This window comes from Hypanus sabinus, chromosome 3 (assembly GCF_030144855.1).
Source record: "Hypanus sabinus isolate sHypSab1 chromosome 3, sHypSab1.hap1, whole genome shotgun sequence".
Classification (NCBI taxonomy): domain Eukaryota; kingdom Metazoa; phylum Chordata; class Chondrichthyes; order Myliobatiformes; family Dasyatidae; genus Hypanus; species Hypanus sabinus.
This window is the reverse complement of record NC_082708.1, coordinates 31,390,350-31,414,271: the sequence shown is the minus strand read 5'-3', so window position 1 is coordinate 31,414,271 and position 23,922 is coordinate 31,390,350. Positions and strand designations below refer to the sequence as shown.

The 23,922-nt window shown below is 42.9% G+C and overlaps 1 protein-coding gene across 3 annotated transcripts; it reads right to left on the bottom strand.

Moving 5' to 3' along the window:
- Window positions 1–3,946: 3,946 nt before the first annotated feature.
- LOC132391160 (thrombospondin type-1 domain-containing protein 1) lies at window positions 3,947–23,862 on the bottom strand. Of its 3 annotated transcripts, none has more exons than XM_059964009.1 (5): window positions 23,491–23,862; window positions 21,997–22,153; window positions 10,157–11,107; window positions 8,470–8,628; window positions 3,947–5,440 (listed from the first exon to the last, which is right to left on the bottom strand). In XM_059964009.1, the coding sequence occupies exons 2-5, from the start codon at window positions 22,064–22,066 to the stop codon at window positions 3,951–3,953; spliced, it is 2,670 nt and encodes an 889-aa protein (XP_059819992.1). In that variant the 5' UTR covers window positions 22,067–22,153; window positions 23,491–23,862; the 3' UTR covers window positions 3,947–3,950. The 3 variants fall into 3 exon arrangements, with proteins under 3 accessions (XP_059819992.1, XP_059819990.1, XP_059819991.1); XM_059964007.1 differs by lacking the exon at window positions 23,491–23,862 and adding an exon at window positions 22,998–23,148 and having other exon boundaries at window positions 21,997–22,151; XM_059964008.1 differs by lacking the exon at window positions 23,491–23,862 and adding an exon at window positions 22,321–22,989 and having other exon boundaries at window positions 21,997–22,151.
- Between the last annotated feature and the right edge of the window lie 60 nt (window positions 23,863–23,922).

Below are 23,922 nucleotides of genomic sequence, written 5' to 3'. Positions count from 1 at the left end.
TATCCTGATAGTAAAGCAATAAGGCTATAATAAGCTATATCATTCTTTAGCCAGAAATTCTCTTAGGTGACCCCATTTATAACTTGTTCATCTACTCTTCTTCTTCAATTGTCCATAAAAATCCAATGACAACATCCACCCCTTTAACGGTGAGATCTTTGATGACAATACAGTCCTATCCAGGATCCCAAGTTCTATTGCAGGTGGGACATGTATATGTGGTAGAGGTGGCAACCATGGCTGCATTTCTCCTGGTTCTTTTCTGCTTGTTTTTTCCATCTCCAGAATGCGAACCCCGTCCCTACGCAGCTGTCGCCAAGTGGTACGGTCAGCAGCAACATCCTCCAGGTCCTCGAGTCTGATCTTCCACTTCCTTAAAGCATTCTTCATCTGATCCTTATAGCGCTTCTTCGTCCCTCCAGCTGAGCGTCGACCATGATGTAGATGGCCGTATAACACTCTGCGGGGTAGCTGACATGGGGGCATCCTTATCACGTGCCCCAGCCACTGCAGCTTCATCTATCCATTGCATTATAGATGTACGGAATTCCCAGGAGGTCAAATGGAGGTGCATTAAACCTCCCTGCCATGATGAAACTATCGATAGGTCAGAATCAGGTTCATTATCACTGATATGTGTTTTGCAGTAGCAGTACAGTACAAGACCTAACTGAGAGGCTGGAGACACCACTTAATCACACATCAACCATGGCTGGTGAATCTAACACATCTTTCGATGTCACTAGCCTTCAGTATAATGTCAAGTGAAGGTTCTTTTTCTTTGTTCCATTTCATATTTATTTTTAATTAATGTATAACAGTTTCAAGTTTCTTAACAAACCTTACATTTTTTACTTCCAGTATTTTTAAAGTAAATTTTATTTTATTTCATTAATTAAATATATCTAAGTGACTCTAATCGTCTGACCCTTACTTAGAGGTCTCATCTCCATGGGGATCCACACATTACAATAAACAAATCCCCAATCCTCATCCATCCGGCACTTTAATGTACACTGGTGGACGGAGGCTCCAAACTTATAGATGCCTCGAGTTTAGGGTTTAAGATTTGGATAATAGTTGTGTTACAAATTGTGTTACTTAATCATATCATTGGACATTACAGCTTCAGAACTTTGCACCTTAGAATTCATTTCTGTAAATGGGAGACATCGTGTAGAACTGAAACGCACATTTAAACTCCAGAAACACGGACTTAGAAAATCCATGATGTGCAAAATTTTACAGAAATTCAACTAGCTGCTTACCATTTGATAAAATTAAGTCAATGTTTGAAGCACCACTGTCCCTAGAATAATCACTAATTATCAGTAGCACACAAGACTGAGAATACACTCAGCGGGTACACTTTTTTAAAATAAGTAAACTTAAGGAAAAACTGAGTGGGTCGAGCAGCATCTGTGGAGGCAAAGAGATGGTCGGTGTTTTGGGTCATAACCCTGTGTCAGGACTGAGAACGTAGAGAGAGGGATATAGAAATGAGAGCGAGGGGTGAGACAGTGGCTATTAGAGGGCGATGATGGACAGATAAAGCTACATAAGGGAAAGGCAGTGTGGGAGTGCTGAGACAGAGGTTAGCTGGAAAGAGATAAGTGGAAAATATCATAGCAGAAGGAGTCAGGTGGAAGAGGGGAGGGGAAGGGAAGGGTAGAGACAACAAGTGATAGGTGGACACAGGTAAGGGAGGGGTGATGGGCAGATGGGGTCAGGTGGGAGAAGGGAGGGGAAGGGAAGGGTAGAGACAACAAGTGATAGGTGGACACGAGTAAGGGAGGGGTGATGGGCAGTTGGAGCCCGATGGGGAATACGGTAGGAAAAGCGAACAGAAACCGGGTAAATAGGTATGTGGGTGATAGACAGATGGAACCCAACGGGGGAGGTGAAAGAGTCCCGGTAACCAGAGGGGAAGGCTGGTAAAGGTGAACAAAGGGAGGGAGACTCTGGGCAAACTGGTGGGTGTGGAAAAGTAACATAGTGGGGGGTGAGTTACTTAAAATGGAAAATTCTACATTCACGTTGAGGTGTGGGCTACCCAACAAGGATATGAGGTGCTGTTCTTCCATTTAGTGTGTTTGGCCACATCTTGCAGTGGAGGTCCATGGATTGACAGGTCAGCGTGGGAATAGGAATGGGAAGGGGAAGAGAATTTAAAATGACATGTGGCTGGAAAGTCAAGATGGCGGTTGCAGACAGAGTACAAAGCGGTCTCACCAACACAGAGGAGGCCACTTCAAAGGCACAGAATGCAAAAGATCAGGTTGGAGGGAATGTACGTGCATCTCTGCCTCATATGGAACAGACGTTTAAGTCTCTGGTTGGTAGTAAGTGAGAAAGTGTTGCACTTGCTATGATTATAGGAGAAAGTATCAGAGGATGGGTGGGTGGCTGGGAAGAGGTGAGCAGACTCAAGGAGTCAAAGAGTGTGATCCCTGTGGAAAGCAGAAGTGAGTGGGGGGGGGGGGTGGTTGTGAGACATGGGAAGATGTGGCTGGTGGGGGGGAGAGCTTTTATTTAAATCCTGTGCAAGTTGTCTAAAGGGATTGGTTATATATGTACCTGATGTGGAAACAAGGTCACATGTAGGGAAAAACCTTTGGCCTGAAACCTTAACCCTCCATGAATGCTGACTGACCTGCTGAGCATTTCCAGCATTTTTTGTTCTGATTGTCCAAATAATTTTCAATTTTGTTTCCTCTCCCCAGTGCAATGCCATGTCAAAAACACTTCACCCAAGTTGAACTCAGAACTGGGTTTAATACAATGGATGGACTGAAAGGCTCTTGGCATTGAATCTATTTTCATTCCCAAGAGATAATGTGACCCATACCCTAAGTATGGCAATAGTAAATTGGATTCCAGATGGTTAAACTGAATTTACTCAAAAATCCAGCAATAGTAGACGGAAATTGTAAAAGGGCATGACTCATAATTAATTTATACAAACTCTTCCATTTTCAAGATAGCCATAGAGTCATAGAAGACTACGGCACAGAATCAGGCCCTTTATCCCATCTAGTCTGTGCAGAACCATTAATCTGTCTGGTCCCATCAATCTGCACCTGGACTATGGCCCTCCATACCCCTCCTATCTATGTATCTATCCAAATTTCTCTTCAATGGCGAAATCGACCCCGCATCCACCACTCTTGTTGCCAGCTCACTACACAATCACACTGCCCTCTGAGTGAAGAAGTCCCCCTCATGTTCCCCCTAAACATTTCACCTTTCACCTTAACCCATAACGTCTAGTTGTAGACTCACACAACCTCTGTGGAAAAAACCTGCTTGCATTTACCCTATCTATACCCCTCATAATTTTGCATGCCTCAATCAAATATCCCCTCAGTCTTGTAGGTACATTCTAGGGAATAAAGTCCTAAACTGTTCAACCTTTCCCAATAACTCAGGTCCTCAAGTCTTGGCAACATCCTTGTAAATTTTCTCTGCACTCTTTCAATCTTACCTACATCTTTCCTGTAGGTAGGTGACCAAACCTGGACACAAAAGGCCAAATTAGGCCTCAACAAAGTCTTACACAATTTCAACATAACACCCCAACTTTTGTACTCAGTACCCTGATTTATGAAGACCAAGGTGCTAAAATCTTTCTTTACAACCCTATCTAACTGTGATGCCACTTTCAAAGAATTATGGATCTGTATTCCTAGTTCTCTCGGTTCTACCACACTCATCAGTGCCCTACCACTCACTATGTAAGACCTGCCCTGGATGGTCTTCCCAAAGTGCAACAACTCATACTTGTTTGCATTAACCTTTCAACCCATTTGTCCAGCTGGTCCATATCCCACTGCAAGCTTTGATAGTCCTCCTCGCTGTCCACTACACCCTCAGTCTTGGTGCTATCCACAAAGTTGCTGATCCAGTTTACAACATTATCATCCAGGTCATTGATAGAGACGACAAGGTCCTCAGATTACCAGCCTTTCACTGCTTAAAGTGCTAGTGTCCTCCTCATCCCCTATAACATGTGAACCAAAGTGGGTAGGCAGGTCTATTATCTGCTGCTCTGAAGCAGTTAACTCAAAACCAGAATTGTCATAATGGAGGAAGTTTGGGTCGGAAGGGAAGCTTTGGCAGCGATCTTGTCGGTAGTGATGGCGAGGCAATGGATTACTCCTTGGATACTTCCACTGAGAATGCTTCTCAGGACTGGGATTAGTGGATAATTTACTTTCATTGGTTGGGGTTCTTGCCTTCCTTCTGCCTGTGTAAGTTTCTAACTCACTAAAAACACAAGTTGCAATGGGGTGATCATTGGCTGGATTGGCTTTATTCGTCCAGGCTCCAGCTTGACTGCTTCTCATGTGTTGTTTTGAAGACTCTGAGATGAAAGCACTGGAGTTCCAGCCAGGGTTTCGTGCAGTGCTGCCATTAGTCCTATAGTGAACTCCAGGTCTGTTATTACTACATCTTTCACTCCCAGCTGCTGCCTTGTCAATACCTCTTGAGTGCTGTAGGGATGGAAGCTTCTGTGTGCAGGATGACATACTTCTTTCTCTGTAATACTTGCTGGTTCTACATTCACTGAAGCTGGATGTCCTTCTAAAATCAGGATCTCTGATGTATCCTCTCTCAAGCATTTCCCTCTCGGTTACTTTGTCATAATGCCTGAACTTTCCTGGTCTGTTCGGGAGTGTTTTATTTCCTCCGCAAACAGATACAGACAGATTAAAGTCATTTGGTGATTCTGGAAAAGGTGCAACCATTGGGTCTCTTCTATGACACATTGTGTCTATTTGTTGTTTGCAGTACATTGGATTTTGATCCAAAAATGGAGATTTGATACGGAACCTGTTCAGGTTACTTTCTGCACTGCTTTCCATGTCCAAAGAGGGCACTATAACAGAGCTGGTTTTAGCTTGGTCTGTCTCTGTAGCCAGAGCTCCTCCTTCATTCATGATCATATCGTCTAAAGGGTGCTGTGTAACATGGTAAACTTGGGTTGCTTCCGTTATCCCTTTCTTCTTCATTTCTTTCAATTGCTGGTGTGCTAAACGGTATCCAAATATAGGGGGAATCACTTTATGGGCGCCCTGCAGTCCAAGATCTTCCTCTGGTAATGTCTCCTGATGGGCAACAAAATGCTGGCTCCTCCTGTGAGCCAGTGGAATGCTCACGCTATCTTCCACAAGGGCCGAGGGCATGTTATCAGTTAAACTGTCACGTTGATGATTTAGTTCACAGAAATTCCTTTCTTCTTCAAGCGCATTCCTGAAGTTATGTGAAGGTACTGGATCATGCCTCACTGTGCTATTCAAATTCCGTTCTTTACATGGTAGCTTTGTCCGAATAGTGATTGCTATGGTGGCTATGATTATTATCAAACAGAATAAAATGCCAGTGATTGTCACTATATTGCCAGTTTTATGTGCTTTCCCAGGAACTCCAGATCCCCGTTCTGTAACATAAAAGACATTGACTTCACTAAACGCATTTTGAAAACCCTTGGAAAAGTTTTGACCATCAATTTTGTTATTCCATTAAACAAGACTGTGTAAACTACTCCTTGGTTTTATTGCCTCATTAGCCTTAACAAAACCTATTGACCTCAGTCTGTATATTTTTAATTGACTGAGCATCAATGGAGAAAAGGCGAGGGAAGAAATTAGTGAGCTTCTTTGGACATGATGGGCTGAACAGCCTGTGCTCTGGTCGTCCTAGAATTCGATACATTTTCATGGGGAAATATTTCAGATTTCCACTCCCTTTTGAAAAACTGCTTGGTTCATGATATTAACACTCTTCAGCCCATCTTAAATAATAAGGCAAATATGAGTTTGTTCTAGACTGACCCTGAAAGAAGATATAACTTAAATCTATCCACCCCTAAATTCCTTTGGGAATCTCAAATCATTCTATTTGATTCTCCTCACCTCAACCTTCACCTTCTATGTGTACTCATGGGAATTCAAGTTTTCTGTGGCAGTACTTGATTGCTTCAGTTGACTAAAAATAGAGGAGTCCAGAGATATTTAGACAATTGTCAGAAATAAGAAAATGAATTCAAAAATCGGTTCTATAGTGTCATTTTTCTTCATTTCTTATCCCATGTGTTTTGTCTTTTCTCCTCCATACCCCAACCCTGTCATAGCGATGATAATAAAGAAGTTCCATTGTGGAACAGAGGTCATAGTATCTGTGTTGAAATATTGATATTTCTTATTACCATATTAACACCACTTCTCTACATGATTTGCAAGAGTTAACTTAACCATCCCATGTCCTTTCAAATTCATCTTCTGTCACTGAATACAGCTTACACACAATGGCACCAACCAAAATTTAGGGAGTGGTTTAACAGAGATCTTCACATGCGGTAGGGAAATTGGTATACAGTTTGGAGAAATTGTTTCTGTCAGTAGGAATATTACTTATGCTACATATCCAGAGTGACGTTGCGGACAGAAGCATTTCAATGCAAATAATTGTTACAATTAGCAATGTGTAAATAGAAGTGAGTTTAATCAGAACTTTCACTGGGGAATTCGATGAATCCTTGCGGGAAGAATATCTACATGGTAATGGAAAAGAATGACATTATTTGGATGATGTTTTTTTCAAAGTCTGAATGGGAACAGACCTTTGCTGCCCATTGAGTCCATGCTGATGATCAACCACGAATTTTAATTAATCCTTCACTAGTCCCACACTCACATCAACTCCTCCTGAAATCTACCACTCACCTACACACTAGGGACAAATTTCAGAGGCTATTTAACCTATCAGCTCATGCTTCTTGGGACATAGTCGGAAACTGAAGCATCCTGAGGAAGCTCACTTCGTCATGTGCAAATTCCGAACAGACAGCACCCCAGGAACCTGGGTCTCTGGGGCAGTGAGGCAGCAGTTCTACTAGCTGTGCCAATGCGCCATTTCAATTTAAGCCAAGTGACCTTCCTGACCCAAAATATCAGCTCTTTGTTCCTCTTATTAAGTGTTGCCTAACCTGCTGAGTTCCTCCTGTTTTTTGTGTATGTTGCTCTAGATTTTCAGCCTCTTCAAAATCTCTTGTATTTATTACCTTTTTCTGTGCTGTGTCTTTTCATGACTTAACTTCAGACGGTTCCTTTCTATAGCTCTCTGAGTTTCTTTTTTCATTAAATACTCTCCACTAAATTCCCTCCCTCCCAAACTTCAGAATATACTGACCTAAAATAAATTGGGCACAATTAATTGTCACTTACACATCAAATAGACAATAGACATTAGACAATAGGTGCAAAAGTAGACCATTCGGCCCTTCGAGGCTGCATGCCATTCTGAGATCATGGCTGATCATCTGCTATCAATACCTGGTTCCTGCCTTATCCCCATATCCCTTGATTCCCCTATCCATAAGGTACCTATCTAGCTCCTTCTTGAAAGCATCCAGAGAATTGGCCTCCACTGCCTTCTGAGGCAGTGCATTCCACACCCCCACAACCCTCTGGGAGAAGAAGTTTTTCCTTAACTCTGTCCTAAATGACCTACCCCTTATTCTTAAACCATGCCCTCTGGTACTGGACTCTCCCAGCATCTGGAACATATTTCCTGCCTCTATCTTGTCCAATCCCTTAATAATCTTATACGTTGCAATCAGATCCCCTCTCAATCTCCTTAATTCCGGCGTGTACAAGCCCAGTCTCTCTAACCTCTCTGCGTAAGACAGTCCGGACATCCCAGGAATTAACCTTGTGAATCTACTCTGCACTTCCTCTACAGCCAGGATGTCCTTCCTTAACCCTGGAGATCAAAACTGTACACAATACTCCAGGTGTGGTCTCACCAGGGCTCTGTACAAATGCAAAAGGATAACAAATAGGTTGTTTTTCTAAACAACATCATGATTACCAACATAATCTTAAAGAATCATCAATCCAAGTGAAGTGTTTAAAACCATATAATAACTTGTATGAATGGAATACTATCTTCTCCACAAGAAGTAGCCTATTAATCTTCAAACATAATGATTGAAATAATGCTTAAGCTTCAATTTGAAAGAACTAGGATAACACTTGCACCTGCCATTTTAAACTTGGTCCTTGAACTTTTTTGCAATGCATTGTCAGAATCACCAAATTCTGTCCATTGTACCCTTTGTTACCATGTGAACCCACTGGTATTGCACTCTTTCCCCTTCAACGGTTCAATATTCTTCCATTTCCCATCACATAGCCAATCTTAATCTCTGATATAAACATTGACTAACCCAGGTTACCCATGTCTGTCACCATGAGTCACCCATTACAAGAGCTAATTGAGCAGATTCCTGCAATGTGGATAGGAAACAAAGATCAGATAAAGTCTCAGCCCGAACGTCAAATGTTTATTTCCCTCCATAAATGCAGCCTGACCAGCTGAGTTCCTCCAGCATTTTGTGTGTGTAAAGATGAGATAGTTTTGAATGTTTTCTGAAGTGGAACATTCAGAGTTGCCATGTTTACTTACCCGCACAATCCACAAGTGAACAGAGGGAAACTTCTCGCTCCTCTCCGCTGCATCCCATTGTCCCTGAGGAGGAGGGGACGCACTGTCTGTACCTTTCGCGCACTCCGTCACCGCATGTGACACTACACGGACTCCAGGACATCCAAACACTCTCTCTTTCTGCAAATTTCACAAAGTGTGGTTATTTTACTCTTCCCATCGTACATGTTTGGCTATCGACATTTTATTGATTAAATTCATTCTGCTGCCTACTACTTCATATCTAAATACCTGCAGGGCAATTGACTGAAGAAATATGTATTATTTCTTGCCTTATGCTAACCCATGTGATTAAAAACAACTTTTTTGTAACCCCCTGAAAGGCAAATTCAATAAGTGCACTGAATTCCAAGAAAAACAAGGTTCATTATCTGATCGCTAGTTTGTGCTGAGATCACTGACAATATCAGTAACATTAATAGTACCACACTGGAGATTTATGTTAAGCAGTTGGAAAATTGGAGAGGGTTCTTATTCCTGATGCAGTGACCCCCTGGAATTACAACAATTCCCAGTGCAAACACGTCCCATCATGTTCCCTTATTGATGCAGTGTGCTGGAATCTTGTACCCAGAGTTCTATTTCTGGGAAAGTGTCATGTCAGGACTTGGGATTGCTGCAACTTACTCTGCAGCCATTAGAAATGGCGAATGGACATTTGGGAGGATTGATGGAGAGTCCATGGGACTCCAGTGATCACTGATGCCTTTCAGAAATTTCACTTTGCTTCAGCCTCAAATTCAAAGTAGGTCAACCTGAGCTTTAAATATGGACAGGGACTTGGCCTCTACAGCCATCCATGGCAATTAATTACACTGATTCAACACCTGCTGACTAAAGAAATTCCTTCTCATTTCTGTTCTGAGGTTCTTGACTCATCCACTATTGAAAACATTCTCTCTACATCCACTCTATCTAGGCCTTTCAATATTTGATAGGCTTCAGTGCCATTCACCTTTCATGCTTCCTAACTCCAGCTCAGAGCCATCAAACGCATTCATTCATTCATTCTCAGTCAGAATCATTGTAGCGAACCTAATGCCCGCAGATCTTTTCTTAGAAAAGGGACCCAAAGCTGCTCACAATACTCTAAATCTAGTCTGACCAATGCCTTATAAAGCATCTGCATCACCTTTACTCTTAAGTGCTAGTTCTCTCGAAATGAATGCAAACATTGCATTTGCCTTCCTTACCAGAGTCAACTTGCAAGATAATCTTTAAAGTCCTGGCAAGGACTCTCAAGTCCCTTTGCAACAAAGGGACTCAGTCCCTTTGCAACTCTTGACTTCTGAGTGTTCTCCTCGTTTAGAAAACAGTCTACGCCTTTATTACCTGTACTAAAGGGTAAATCGATTTTAAACATTAGAGTGAAGATCATTAAGTGGAGTAGTTTTGTTTGACCTATTCGATTTGGCGCCAAAATGTTGATTCTTTTGATTAATCACGGACCATTTACTGAACAATATAGCACATTGTTAGTTAAGTAGTTTGATCAGCCAAATATAGTTTAATTATTTTAGACAATCTGATAGTTTTATATGTTGTGTAACATGTATCACTGAACAGTCGTTTTGTTTAAGTCGGTGTATTAAAGCAACAAAAAAGGGGGGGGGGGAATTTGTATACGTTCTCCTAGTGTGACACCAACCTGCCCGTCTCTCAAGAGTGACACATTTCTCCGGGCTGGTGAAAGTGTGGCTGTGATTCCGAATGCTGACATACTCGAAGCAGTAGTTCTGCTTCCCAAAGTCAAACAGCGAGCAGTTGAATTCGGTTGTGTTTTCCCGGGGGCGCAGCCACTTCTCAGCTACCAAAGCCTCCCTTCCGAGCGAAGCTCCCGCCTGTTTTCTGTACACGGTCACTTTGCCCTGTAACCGGACGCAAGGGGGGGCCACTATTCGAACCTCCGCCGCCGAGTCGCACGCAGCCGACCTCGGATGATCCACCAACACTTCATAACCAATACTCTGAGCAAATGCCAGCGGTTCTGTGGAAGCAATCACGGAATTTGTGTACGGAGATCTCAGGGAAATCTTTAGGGATGTGCTTTGGTTGAAACCAGTGCAATCAAAATCCAACCTCTGAGAATTGGCAAGCTCAATTGTTTTACTTATCGTTGGTGTCAAAGTGTTGTTGGTATTGTAAGTTCCAGATCCATTAAAATCAATCATAACAGTGTCCAGAAATAAGGTGGTTACTCTCCAAGGACATAAATACTCGGGAGTAAAGGCATGGACCTGGAAGTGGCTAGATGAGTTACTTTCCCTCTCCAATTCAATTCCGAAGACCGGCCAGCGGACCTGCAGTATGTCGCTTGTCCACCGGGCTGTGTCGTTGCCTACGAGATCGATCAGCCTAAACTGGAAGCTGCCAGCATAGGTGAAATGAAAGCACTCGAACTCCACAAAGCCCCGGGATTGGTTTCCGGGGATCAGCTTGGTGGCGACAGTTTGGTTTCTCTGGACGTCTACGAGTGACAGGGTTAAGTTGCGGGAGCTCGTCGCGTTCAGATCTTTGAAGTCAACACGAACAGTCTGGTTGCTCAGAGCCACGTGCCAAGGTTGTCCGGAAAGTCGATAACTGACTTCGGCAAAAACAGCTGAAATTTAAAGAGAGAATAGAATGTAGATATTTATTTGCTTGGATTAATGTAAAATCCTCGGCACACTTCCGGCCTTTAGTAACGCAGGACTTGCTGATTTTCCGGAGTAAAACCTTAAGTCAAACACCACAGGCCCGGGCACAGTTATTACCCTTTAACCATCGGGCACCTGAATCAACGTGATAACTTGACTCACTTTAACTCTGAACTCATCCCACAACCTATGGACTCACGTTCAAGGACTCTATAATTAATGTTCTCAGTATGTCTGTATTGCATGGATTTACTTGCAGTAAATACTTATTTATAATTTAGTTGCATTTGCACAGTCTGTCGTTTTACATTGTGGTTATGTGTAGTTTTTCATTGATTCTATTGTATCTCTGTATTCTACTGTGACAGCCCGCAAGAAAAATGAATCTTGGTAGTATATGATGATATAAATGTACTTTGATAATAAATTTTACTTTGAACTTTGAACTATTGGATGTTACTCATAACCCAAAACAATTTAGTTGACCATATTTTTTTAAGTTGCTTAGTATACTTTTTCAAGTAGTGAAATAGTTTATAGTATTTTGAAGTGAACTGAATTGAGTATAGAAGCAGGACACCCCCTAACTATATAGAGAGGATAGGACCCTTGGTACCCATGGGCAGCAAACATTACCGGGGAACTGCATGCCCAATTATTGGGATTTACAAATTGTCACATAACAGATTGTCAGATGTTCTGCCTAGACTAACCACAAGCTTGAAAGTGAAGTGGCTTTGGTCATTCAATGGTCTTATGGGTAGTTGAGATAGTCGTCTACCAGCGATTGCATATGGGACAAAAGAAATCTAAAGGGAAGTCTCGGTAACACAGGGCAATGAGATTTGGAGAAGACAACGTCAGATATCAAGTGGTAGTTAACAAGGGAAAAACATTGTTTAAGCAAAGTGAGGCCAGGTGGTAACGATGCATGGAGAATATAAATGCAAGGAAGTCAAGTGAACCTTTATAAAGCATTTGTCTAGCCTCAGCTAGAGTATTGTGTTCAGTTCTGGTCACCACATTATAGAACAGATGCGAAAACATTGGAGAAGGGTCCAAGCGCTGATAGTTCCGGGATGGTGGATTACAGCCACAATGCTAGAGAACCTGGGACTGATCTCTTTGGAGATGAGAAGGCTGAGATGTCAAAGTTCAAAGTAAATTTATTATCAAAGTACATATGACACCATGTATGACTCTGAGATTCATCATCTTGTGGGCATACACAGTAAATGCATTACAGAATAATAACCATCACAGAATCAATGAAAGACCACCCAACGGGACGGACAAACAATTAATGTGCAAAGGACAACAGATTTTGCAAATGCGAAGAAGAGAAAATAACAATAGTAATAATAAATATCAAGCTGAGATGAAGAATCCTTGAAAGTGAGTCCATAGGTTGTGGGAACATTTCAATGATGGGGCAAGTGAAGTTACCTCTTTTGGTTCAAGAGCCAGATGGTTGAGGGGTAGAAATTGTTCCTGAACCTACTGGTGTGAGTCCTGAGGCTCCTGTCCTTTCTTCTTCATGGCAACAGCTTCCATATTATATATAAAATTATCGGGACCTGGACAGAGTGTATAGGGGATGTCTATTTTGTTGCATGTAAACACAAGTATACACATCACAAGTATAGCATAAAGCAGGGGAATTAAGCAAGCAAAAGGAAGAAAAACTATTTTTATGGTTTGTGTACTGGAATCTGAAAGTCGCTGTCTACAAAGATGATGGATCCACTATGACCTTCAAAAGGGAATTGGATAACAGCAGTCACAGGGCCATATAACATGGAATGAAGCCATTCTGCTCGTCGTGCCCATGCTATTCATCAAGTACCTATCAATATTAATCCCTTTACCAGCACAAGGGTCAAACTGTTCTATGCATCGTTGGTTTTAAGTGCCTACCTAGATGTTCCTTGCCTCTCAAAATCCCATCATGAGAGGTGGAAACGGGTAAGTCCAGCCAACAGGGCTCCAGTGAAACTGTACAGGCCAATCCCCAGGACAGTGCAATGGATCACAGAACCATTTATGAAATCCAACCATACCATCAACTTTGGACAATGGAGATGGGAGGTCATCCATGGCTTATGCTCCACTGGGTGTGAATGGCCCAAGAGGACAAGAAGAAGATACTCCTTAAATGCTGTAATACTGTGCCTCTACCACTCACTTAAAAAGTTCATTCCAGCTGAAGCTACACCCGGGTGAAAATGTTCTGCCTCAGATCTTCTCTAAACCTTCCACCCCTTACCTTAAACCTAACCTGTCCGCTTTTAGATACCTCTGCAATGGTACATTACCTTATTTAAGTCCATTACAAATGTCACTGAAATTCATTATCATGGAAATAGTTCATTTGGATAAGGGTGTGGGATGAAAGAGAGAGCAAAAGGGAAGAGGTCTGAAGTAGGCAGAATCGGAGAGGAGGAGACAGTGGTAACAGCTATGAGATCATATTCAAGAGATGATACAGTGTATAAACTCCTTGTGCTTTCATGAGGTGTGGATGGAGACTGAGAATTTTGGATTAAAGAAGGGTGTTGGCCATTGAGGTGAGTAGAAGTATGCTGGGGTGGAGAGGGGGCTGTGAGGTGGAAGATGCGGGAGTCAGATCCAGTGGTGAATGATGAGATAATGTAGGGGATGTCAGATGTAACAGAGGTAGTAATCGATGTAATTGAGTTGGAAGGAATGAAGACACCAGTTAAGGTTGGGTTGAAGTTGGGAAACCACTTTCAGCAGTAGGAGTTGAATCCGAAGAAATGAAGTTGAAAATGAAAATGAATGGGGTGCCATGATAGTGCAGCAGTTAACACAATGCAATTCCAGATTAGGGCAGTGAAGTTCAGAGTTTAATTCTAATGCATGTCCTTTCCATGAATATGTGAGTTTTCTCTGGGTGCTCCAATTTCCTCCCACATCCCAAGAATGTACTGGTTAGCAGGTTAATTGGTCATAGTAAATTGTCCTGAGATGAGGCTAGGGTTAAATCGGTGGGTGGCTAGGTGGTGAAGCTCATTAGGCTGGAAGGGCCTGTCCCACGTTCTATTACCTGGAGGTGAACAGGGAGAGGAATGGCTAGATGGATAGGATGAGAACAAAGGTATTATTTGAAGATGAGCTTATTAGAAACATGATGTTGTGAGGAGAAGATATTATGTGCCAGATAGTGTTATATGAGAAAGATAGTATAAAGAAATGACTTTGTCTATGGCTGAAAAATAAATGAATTGAGATATTAGTTGAAGTCATCAAGGGAATCACTCCTTATGCAGAAGTATCCCTTAAGCAGTAATGACAAGTGGAAAGGTTTGAACCTAAGATGCATAACTAAACATTTATAGATTTGAGCCACAGGCCTACATATGTCATGGATTTCAATAACGAAAACTGAGAGTTTTATTTCAATGCTATACACAAATATTAGTTTTGATAAGACACCTTGTATGATACGATAGATTCTTGACCTCACAGACTACTTCATTATGCACTTTCTCTGTCACTGTAATACATTGTTCTGTAGCGATTAACGGGTCCCTTTCGGAATGGCAGGCTGTGACCGGTGGGGTACTGCAAGGTTCGGTGCTGGGACCGCAGCTGTTTACAATATACATTAATGATTTAGATGAAGGAATTAAAAGTAACATTAGCAAATTTGCTGATGACACAAAGCTGGGTGGCAGTGTGAAATGTCAGGAGGATGTTATGAGAATGCAGGGTGACTTGGACAGGTTGGGTGAGTGGGCAAATGTATGGCAGATGCAGTTTAATGTGGATAAATGTGAGTTTATCCACTTTGGTGGCAAGAACAGGAAAGCAGATTACTATCTAAATGGAGTCAAGTTAGGAAAAGGGGAAGTACAACGTGATCTAGGTGTTCTTGTACATCAGTCAATGAAAGCAAGCATCCAGGTACAGCAGGCAGTGAAGAAAGCTAATGGCATGCTGGCCTTTATAACAAGAGGAATTGAGTATAGGAGTAAAGAGGTCTTTCTGCAGCTGTACAGGGCCCTGGTGAGACCCCACCTGGAGTACTGTGTGCAGTTTTGGTCTCCACATTCTTGCTATTGAGGGAGTTCACAAGGTTCACAAGGTTCATTCCCGGAATGGCGGGACTGTCATATGTTGAAAGATTGGAGCAAATGGGCTTGTATACACTGGAATTTAGAAGGATGAGAGGGGATCTAATTGAAACATATAAGATTATTAAGGGATTGGACACACTGGAGGCAGGAAGCATGTTCCCACTGATGGGTGAGTCCAGAGCTAGAGGACACAGTTTAAGAATAAGGGGTAGGCCATTTAGAACAGAGATGTGGGAAAACTTTTTCACTCAGAGAGTGGTGGATATGTGGAATGCTCTGCCCCAAAAGGCAGTGGAGGCCAAGTCTCAGGATGCATTCAAGAGAGACTTAGATAGAGCTCTTATAGATAGTGGGGTCAAGGGATATGGGGAGAGGGCAGGAACGGGGTACTGATTGTGTATGATCAGCCATGATCACAGTGAATGGTGGTGCTGGCTAGAAGGGCCAAATGGCCTACTCCTGCACCTACTGTCTATTGTCTATTGTATTCTAATTTCCCTCCTACTACCACAGTGCAATAATGTGATAAAATAATCTGTATGGATGGAATGCAAGATAAAATTGTTACCTTACCTCAGTACATGTGACAATAATAAACTGATTTACCAACTTACTGTAGGTAAAACATAGAACAGCACAGTAAAGGCCCTTCAGCCCATGATGTTGCGCTGAACTTTTAACCTACTCCAAAATCAATCTAACCCTACCTTCTCACATAATCCTAAATTTTTCTTTCATCCATGCGCATATCTAGACATCTCTTAAATGACCCCAATGTATCTGCCTCTAGCACCACCCTTGGCAGTGCATTCCATGCACCCAGCACCCTCTGCAAAAATCTATAGTATCTCTAATATCCCCCCTATACTTTCTTCCAATCACCTTAAAAGTATGTCCTCTCATATTAGCCATTGCCACTCCGGAAAAAGGTACTAGCTATCCACTCGATCTATGCCTCTTCTGATCTTATACACTTTCCAGTAAGATGGTGGTGCATTCGATTGCACTGATGCTGTGTTTTGCACCTGGTGTGCTGTTTTGTTTGGCTGTTTTCATGGATATTCATGTATGGTGTTGGCGCGTGGACTAGCGGATAAGGCATCGGTCTAGTGATCTGAAGGTCACTGGTTCGAGCCTCAGCTGAAGCAGCGTGTTGTGTCCTTGAGCAAGGCACTTAACAACATATTGCTCTGTGATGACACCGGTGCCAGGCTGCTTGGGTCCTAGTGCCTTTCCCTTGGACAACATCAGCAGGCAGGAGAGGGAAAGGCTTGCAGCTTGGGCAACTGCCAGTCTCCCATACAACCCTGCCCAGGCCTGCGCCCTGGAAACCTTCCAAGGCGCAAATCCATGGTCTCACGAGACTAACGGATGCCTATTATTATTATTCATGTATTGTTGAATGACAATTAAAGTTGAACCTTAAACTTGAACTCTATCAAGTCACCCATTATCCATCTTCATTGAAAAGAGAAAAGCCACAGCTTGTGTAATCTATCCTCACAAGACATGCTCTCTAATCCAGGCAGGATCCTGGTAAATCTCCTCTGCACCCCCTCTAAGGCTTTCACATGCTTCCTATAATGAGGGGCCAATGCTGAACGCAATCTTCCAAATGTGGTCAAACCAGAGTTTTATAGATTTACGACATAACCTTGTGTATCTTGAAATGAATCCCCCCCCCCCGACTAATAAGAACAATAGTCCATATGATTTCTTAACCACCCTATCAACTTTGAGGGATTTATAGACGTGGACTCCAAGATCCCTCTGTTTCTCCACACATCTAAGAATCCTACAATTTACACTGAACTGACTTCGGTTTGACCTTCCAAAGTGAATTACATCAAACTTTTCCGGATTGAACTCCATCTGCCACTTCTCCACCCTGCTCTGCATCCTGTTGATGTCCTTTTGTAACCTACCACACATTCCACATCACCACCAGCTGTCATGCCATCTACAAACTTTCTAACCCATCCCTCCACTCCATCCCATGTCATTCATAAAACTCAAGGATGTTGTCCGAGAACAGATCCCTGCAGAACACCACCAGTCACCAGCCTCTGGGCCGAACACACTCCACATGCGACCATCCTCTGTCTTCTGTGAGCAAGCATATTCTGTAACCACGTAGCCAAGTTTAACAGTATCTCATTCCTCCTGACTTTCTGAATGAACCTTATTAAATACCTTTCTAATATCTATATACACCATATCCACCGCTCGACCTTTAACATTTTGTTTTGTCATCTAGATCAGGCTCATAATGCATGATCTGTTCCCAACAAAGCCATGCTGACTAGCTCCTATCAGTTTATGCCTCTCTAAATGGTCATAACTCCTATCTCTAAGACTGCTCTCCGGTATTTTGCCCACCACCTACATAAGACTCACTGTTCTACAATTCCCAGGGTTATCCCAATACCGTCCTTTAACCAAGGAATGATATTTGCCAGCCTTTAATCATCTGGTACTACTCCTATGGTCAATGAGAATGCAAGGATCATCACTAAACTTGGAGCAATCTCTTCCCCAGCTTCTTATAGTAACTTGGCACATATTCTGTCTGGCCCCTGGGGCTTATCTATCCTTAAGTTTTTCAGAAGTTCCAGCACATCCTCATTCTTAATGTTGATATATTCCAGAATATCAGCCTGTTTTACATTGTCCTCACATTTGTCAAGGTCCCTCTCCTTGGTGAATATTAAAGCAAGGTATTCATTAAAAACCTCCACTACTTCTTCTGACTCCAAGCACATGTTTCCTTTTCAATCCCTTATTGATACCCTCACTCTAGTCATACTCCTGTTCTTCGTACATTGGAAGACCTGAGGGGTTTTCCTTAATCTGACTCTCCAAGGCTTTTTCTTACCCTTTCTAACTATCTTAAATCTATTCTTAAGCTCCTTCCTGGCTATCCAGTGTCCTGCCCGATCCTTCCTTCTTCAACTTTAAATATGATTCCTTCTTCCTCTTGACTAGGTGTTCCTTATTTCTTATCAACCACAGTTCCTTCAATCTTTTCCCTGAGTTGAAAGATATCCAGAACCCCATGTAATTGTTTTCTAAATAACCTCCACATTTCTGTTGTGCATTTCTCTGATAGCTGCTCTCAACTTATGCTCCGCCTAATAGCATCATAATTCACCATCCCCCAATTAATTATTTTCTCATACCATCTCCTCCTATCCCTGTCCATGGCTACGGTAAAGGTCAGAGAGTTGTGGTCACTATCTCAGAAATGCTCATGCACTGAGAGATCTATCACCTGACCAGGTTCAGTATCCAACATGGGCTCTCCCCTAATCTGCCTGTCCAGCTATTGTGAAATAAATTCTTCTTGGACACATCTAATTTTCCTACCACAGAAAATACAATCCCACCTCAGAAGATGTTTGTGCAGTCTGAAATTTATACAAGTCAACAAACCATTGGCATGGAACCAATTAAGGATCACAGCAAGGAAATAGCCAATATTACGAAGTAATACACAATTACAACCATAAACTTGTTCAACAGAAAGCACTAGGCTTGAGTGGCTTTGCGGTAATTCCTATTCCTGTTTGTTAAGTTCTTTCAAGGCATGCCACAACTACAACTCATTTTCATCGTAACCACCAGTGCCAGAAATTGTTCATTTCATTTTCCAAAACCTTCGAAGTTTTCTGCTTGATCGTTCATTGAATTATTGGTCAGAAAACTATAAACTGATCATAATTCTAAGTTTATGCCCATCTTTTTAAAAAGATCACTGGACCACTAGTAGACCACTGGAGTACTTAAGAATTATGATTTTGTTTTGCTTATATGATGGCTTCTGTGAAATATACTTAAATTACAATCAGTTGCTTTTAACAAAGCTAGTAACATAGCTGATAATCTCTGGTGTAACAACTTGGCTTCAATAGTTAGCAGCTGAGAATATTGGCAAGAAGCCATGGGCTGACAAAAATATAAACAGAAGAGGTTCTATAGTTTCTGAATACCCAGAGCAACGAACACAAAATGCTGGAGGTAATCAACAGGTCAGGCAGCATCTACAAAGCCCTGATGAAGGGTCTTGGCACTAAACTTTGACTGTTTATTGCCCTACATAGATGATGCCTGATCTGTTGGGGACCTCCATCATTTTTTGTGTGTAACGCTGACAAAAATGTATTCAATTTCCTTCATTCATCCTACATTTTATACATAATATCAGTTATACCCAATAAAAATATAACCAAAATAACTAAATCAATGTTTCTTAATTATAGCTATACAATAGGTATAATGTCTTGGTCTATTGTTCATCACTTCCACATCTAAAGTAGAGAGTTTGGAATCAAGTCGAATTCTGGTGACTTGAGTACAAGAGGCTGAGTGGGTACTTAAGTAAACTTGCACTGCCAAGGCACAGTGTTTTGACTTAGGCTATCTTGCTCTCTTTGTGAATGTTAAGCATTCCATTGCATCATTTAAAACTGCAGGGAAGTTCATCACTGTCCTGTGGTTATTCCTCACTCATTATCACTTGGGTAGATCACCTTGTCAGTATTGCTATTGTGTGAATCAGCTATTGGTTTCATTGGTTTCAATAGTGATGAAGTGTCAAGGGAGGGAGGAGGGGACGCAGATGGAAATAATAGACAGGTGAGGAGCTAATATTTAGAGTGGGAAATAGAGGAAGGGTGGGGGGATTTGTTCACCAGAAGGAGAAATCAATATTCATGCTGTCAGGTTGGAGGCTACCCAGAGAGAATATAAGATTTTGTTCCTGCACCCTGAGGGTGGCCTCATCTTGTTGCAAGAATAGGCCATGGACCGACACATTGGGCAAAAGAGGAGGTCATGGACCAACATGTCAGAAATTAGAGGCCAGTTAGCCTGAACTCAGTGGTTGGGAAGATGTCAGAGTTGATTGTTAAGGATGAGGTTTTGGGGTACTTGGAAGCACATGATAAAATCGGCCAAAGTCAGCATGGTTTTTGTACTGGAAAGCCTTGTATAACCAATCTGTTAGAATTCTGTGAGGAAATAACAAGAAGGATAGACAAAGCAGAACTGGTGGGGGATATTGGTTCCTAAGGTTGTCAAGCCGTGGAGTGGTAGTGGGGAGTGCTTCGAGTAGATGGAGCTGGTCAGCCTGGGAAGGCAGTCCATCTAAGAGAGGGAAAACTTTGATTTCAAACCTCCGCTGCCTTGTGCCCGTACCCACACATGGGAAAGGCTTTGGGAGTAAACCCTGAGGACAAATCCGGAGCTGGAGTCCCTAAGGCAGTCCGACGTTGCCTTCAACCTCGTTCTGGCAACTCCTGCGACGTCACTGGTGACAAGTTGTATCGGCCCTTGCCCTTCCCTTGGACAACATCGGTGACATGGAGAGGGGAGACTCGCTGCATGGGCAACTGCCGGTCTTCCATAAAACCTTGCCCAGGCCTGCGCCTTGGAAACCATTCCAGGTGCAGATCCATGGTCTCGCATGACTAACAGGTGCCACCAACATTGTGTACTTGGATTTTCAGAAGACCTTTGACAAGCAGCCATGCATGGGGCTGCTGGTATTACAAGAAAGAGAGTAGCATGGATAGAAGATTGGCTGACTGGCAGGGGGCAAAGAGTGGGAATAAAGGGAGCCCTTTCTGATTGGGTGCTGATGATTAGTGATGACCCTCAGGGGTAGGTGTTGGGTCTGCTTCATTTTACATTGTATGCCAGTGCTTTGGATGATGGAATTGATGGCTCTGTGGCCATGTTTGTTGATGATACAAAGATCGGTGAAGGCAGGTAGCATTGTGGAAGCAGGGAGGCTGGAGAAGGACTTGAGCACATTAGGATAATGAGCAAAAAGGTGGCAAATGGAACATTGTGTACGGAAATGTTTGGTCATGCACTGTGGTAGAAAGAATAAAAGCATAGACCAACTTTTCCAAATGGGGAGAAAATTCAAAACTCCAAGGTACAAAGGGACTTCGGAGTCTTTGTGCAACATTCCCTAAAAGTTAATTTGCAGGCTGAGCTGGTGTTGAGGAAGACAAATGTGAAGTTTCAGAGGACTAGAATATAAAAGCAAGGATGTAATGCTGAGGCTTTAAAGGGCACTGGTGACATCTCACTTGGAGTATTGTGAGCAGTTTTGGGCCCCTTATTTGATAAAGGATATGCGGATGTTGGAGAAGGTTCGCAGGAATGATTCTGAGAATGAAAGGCTTATTGTATGAGGACTGATTGATGGCTCTGGATCATTATTCTCTAGAATTTAGAAGGTGGGATCTCATTGAAACCTATCAAACATTGAAATACCTATATAGAGTGGATGTGGAGAGGATGTTTCCTATAGTGGGTGAGTCAAGGACCAGAGGACACAGCTTCAGAATAGAAGGATGTCCATTTAGATTGGATATGTGCAAGAATTTCTTTAGAGCCATAGAAACTATTGTCCATCTAGTCCACTCCAAACCATTCAGACTACCTTCTCCCATCACTTGCACTGGGACGATAGCCAGAAGGTGGTGAATCTGTGGAATTCATTGCCTCAGGTGGCTGTGGAAGCCAGGTCATTGAGTGTATTTAAGATGGAGATCGAAAGGTTATTGACTAGTCAGGGAATGAAAAGTTATGGGGAGAAGACAGAAGAATGGGGTTGAGAAAAAAATGGATCAGCCATGATGAAATGGCAGATGGGTCTAATTCTGCTCCTATGTCTTTTGGTCTGATGACATATATATACTCAGCTGTAGTATAACCCCCCTCGGATGTTATGCACTCACCACATCCACAGAATACCAGCAGCAGAACATGCGAGAAAGCTGCAGGACTTCGCCGCGGCGGACGTTTCATTCCGAAGTCGAACTCGTGAACTTCCCACCCCGCATGTCTCAGGCCGTCATGGTGATTGCGATGCTTCCCAATCCACACCCACGCCCTAAAAAAGTCAAAACACATCAGGACCACTTAACAACACGGGTCGCTAAATATAATCGAACGCCAATCCAAGCCTGTACCGAAAGTCATCAGAGCGGCCGTAAAGGTGCTGCTAATCTGCCGGGAAATAGAGAAATGGTTTAACAGCTACGGTAAATTTAGAAGCTAACCGTGCCACTTCTTGAAACAAGGCTCAAATTCAAATTAATTGTGACAACTGGACGATTTTCACCCAAGGGTCCCAAACGGATCCGAAACCCATCGAGTCTGTTGGGCAGTTCGGGTTCCTGGCTCTCTCCGCCTGTTCCACAGCCCGGCTCTCTGAATGTCTCTGTCTGGCATCCTAGCACTCCGGGTCTCTCCATCCATACGTTGGATGGTTCTGGTCGCTGCGCCTCTGTGTCTCTGACAGTCCGGTTCTCTGAGCCTGCTGTCTTGTCTGACAGTCCGGTCTTCGGTCTATGTCTCTGACAGTCTGGTTCTCTGAGCCTGCTGTCTTGTCTGACAGTCCGGTCTTCGGTCTATGTCTCTGACAGTCTGGTTCTCTGAGCCTGCTGTCTTGTCTGACAGTCCGGTTCTCTGAGCCTGCTGTCTTGTCTGACAGTCCGGTCTTCGGTCTATGTCTCTGACAGTCTGGTTCTCTGAGCCTGCTGTCTTGTCTGACAGTCCGGTTCTCTGAGCCTGCTGTCTTGTCTGACAGTCCGGTCTTCGGTCTATGTCTCTGACTGTCCGGTTCTCTGGGTCTGTCTGTCGGACTGTCCGGGTCTTTAGATATGTCTGTCTGTCAATTCAGGCAACACAGGGTGTGTCTCTCTAACACTGACTGTATCGTACAATTTGGGTCTACCATTGACTCTTTTCCTGTGGTTCTCTCTGTGCCAGTCTCCCGTCTTCTGGTCCAGGTCCTCCTTCTCTTCTTCTGAGCGGAACAGTCCGACTTTGCCCCCACAGCCCCTCGCATTCCCATGTAACAGGATCGGAGCTGCTTGCCAGCTTCCCTGTTCTCAAGCACGGTCAAAGTGTTTTTCTTAAGCGGGACTATAATGGGCGGTACGAGTGCAGACTTCGCCGACATTTCCGTTCTGGAATTACTGGAATGAGGAATCGGTACATGATTTGGAGCCTTGCTAAGAGTCACTTATTGTCAATAAACGCTCCAGTACCAGCTCTCCCAATCTATATACACAGTGGACAAAAATGGAAGACAGTAATACAGACTGCGGCTGGAAATTAGTCACAAAACGATTCCAATGCCCACAGTTGAAGTAGGCGTATTTATATAAGCAAAACTTTGGTTATATTTTAAGACTTAACTCTCCTCTCATCTACTATCTCTCACCTTTTTTTTACACTAGTAATCTCCCTTTATCTCTCCGTTCCGAGAAACGGTCTCGACCTGAAACGCCGTCTGTCCATTTTCCACCACAGATGCTGCCCGACCCACCGACTTTCATCAGTTCGTTGCTTTTCCTTTTATCAAGGTGTCCCTTCAATTCCGATCATTTTATTCCATTTAGCTGTCAGGGCAACGATGACTTTTAATTGCTGTTCAACTGTGTGGAAAACACCGTGGCTGATTTCGATGCAGGGCAGAACAAAGTCCAGGAATAGAGTGCCCAGCTAATCCGCAATAACGCAGATGACTGAAGACTTTTCGAATAGAATTGTCGTTTACAGATTGGTGACCGTAATTCATCAAGGCAGTGCCTCCTCATGTGGAACTGAATTGGAATGAGCAAGAGCTTGGAATGAGTTAATCATCGAGGGTGGAT

Excerpts from the sequence above, each read along its gene's own strand:
- LOC132391160 (XM_059964009.1), bottom strand. The coding sequence starts at position 22,066 with ATGAAACGTCCGCCGCGGCGAAGTCCTGCAGCTTTCTCGCATGTTCTG. Across the intron at positions 8,629-10,156 it reads CACTCTTGAGAGACGGGCAG|AAAGAGAGAGTGTTTGGATG; the intron begins GTTGGTGTCACA and ends TGAAATTTGCAG. Across the intron at positions 5,441-8,469 it reads TTCACTTGTGGATTGTGCGG|AACGGGGATCTGGAGTTCCT; the intron begins GTAAGTAAACAT and ends TTTATGTTACAG.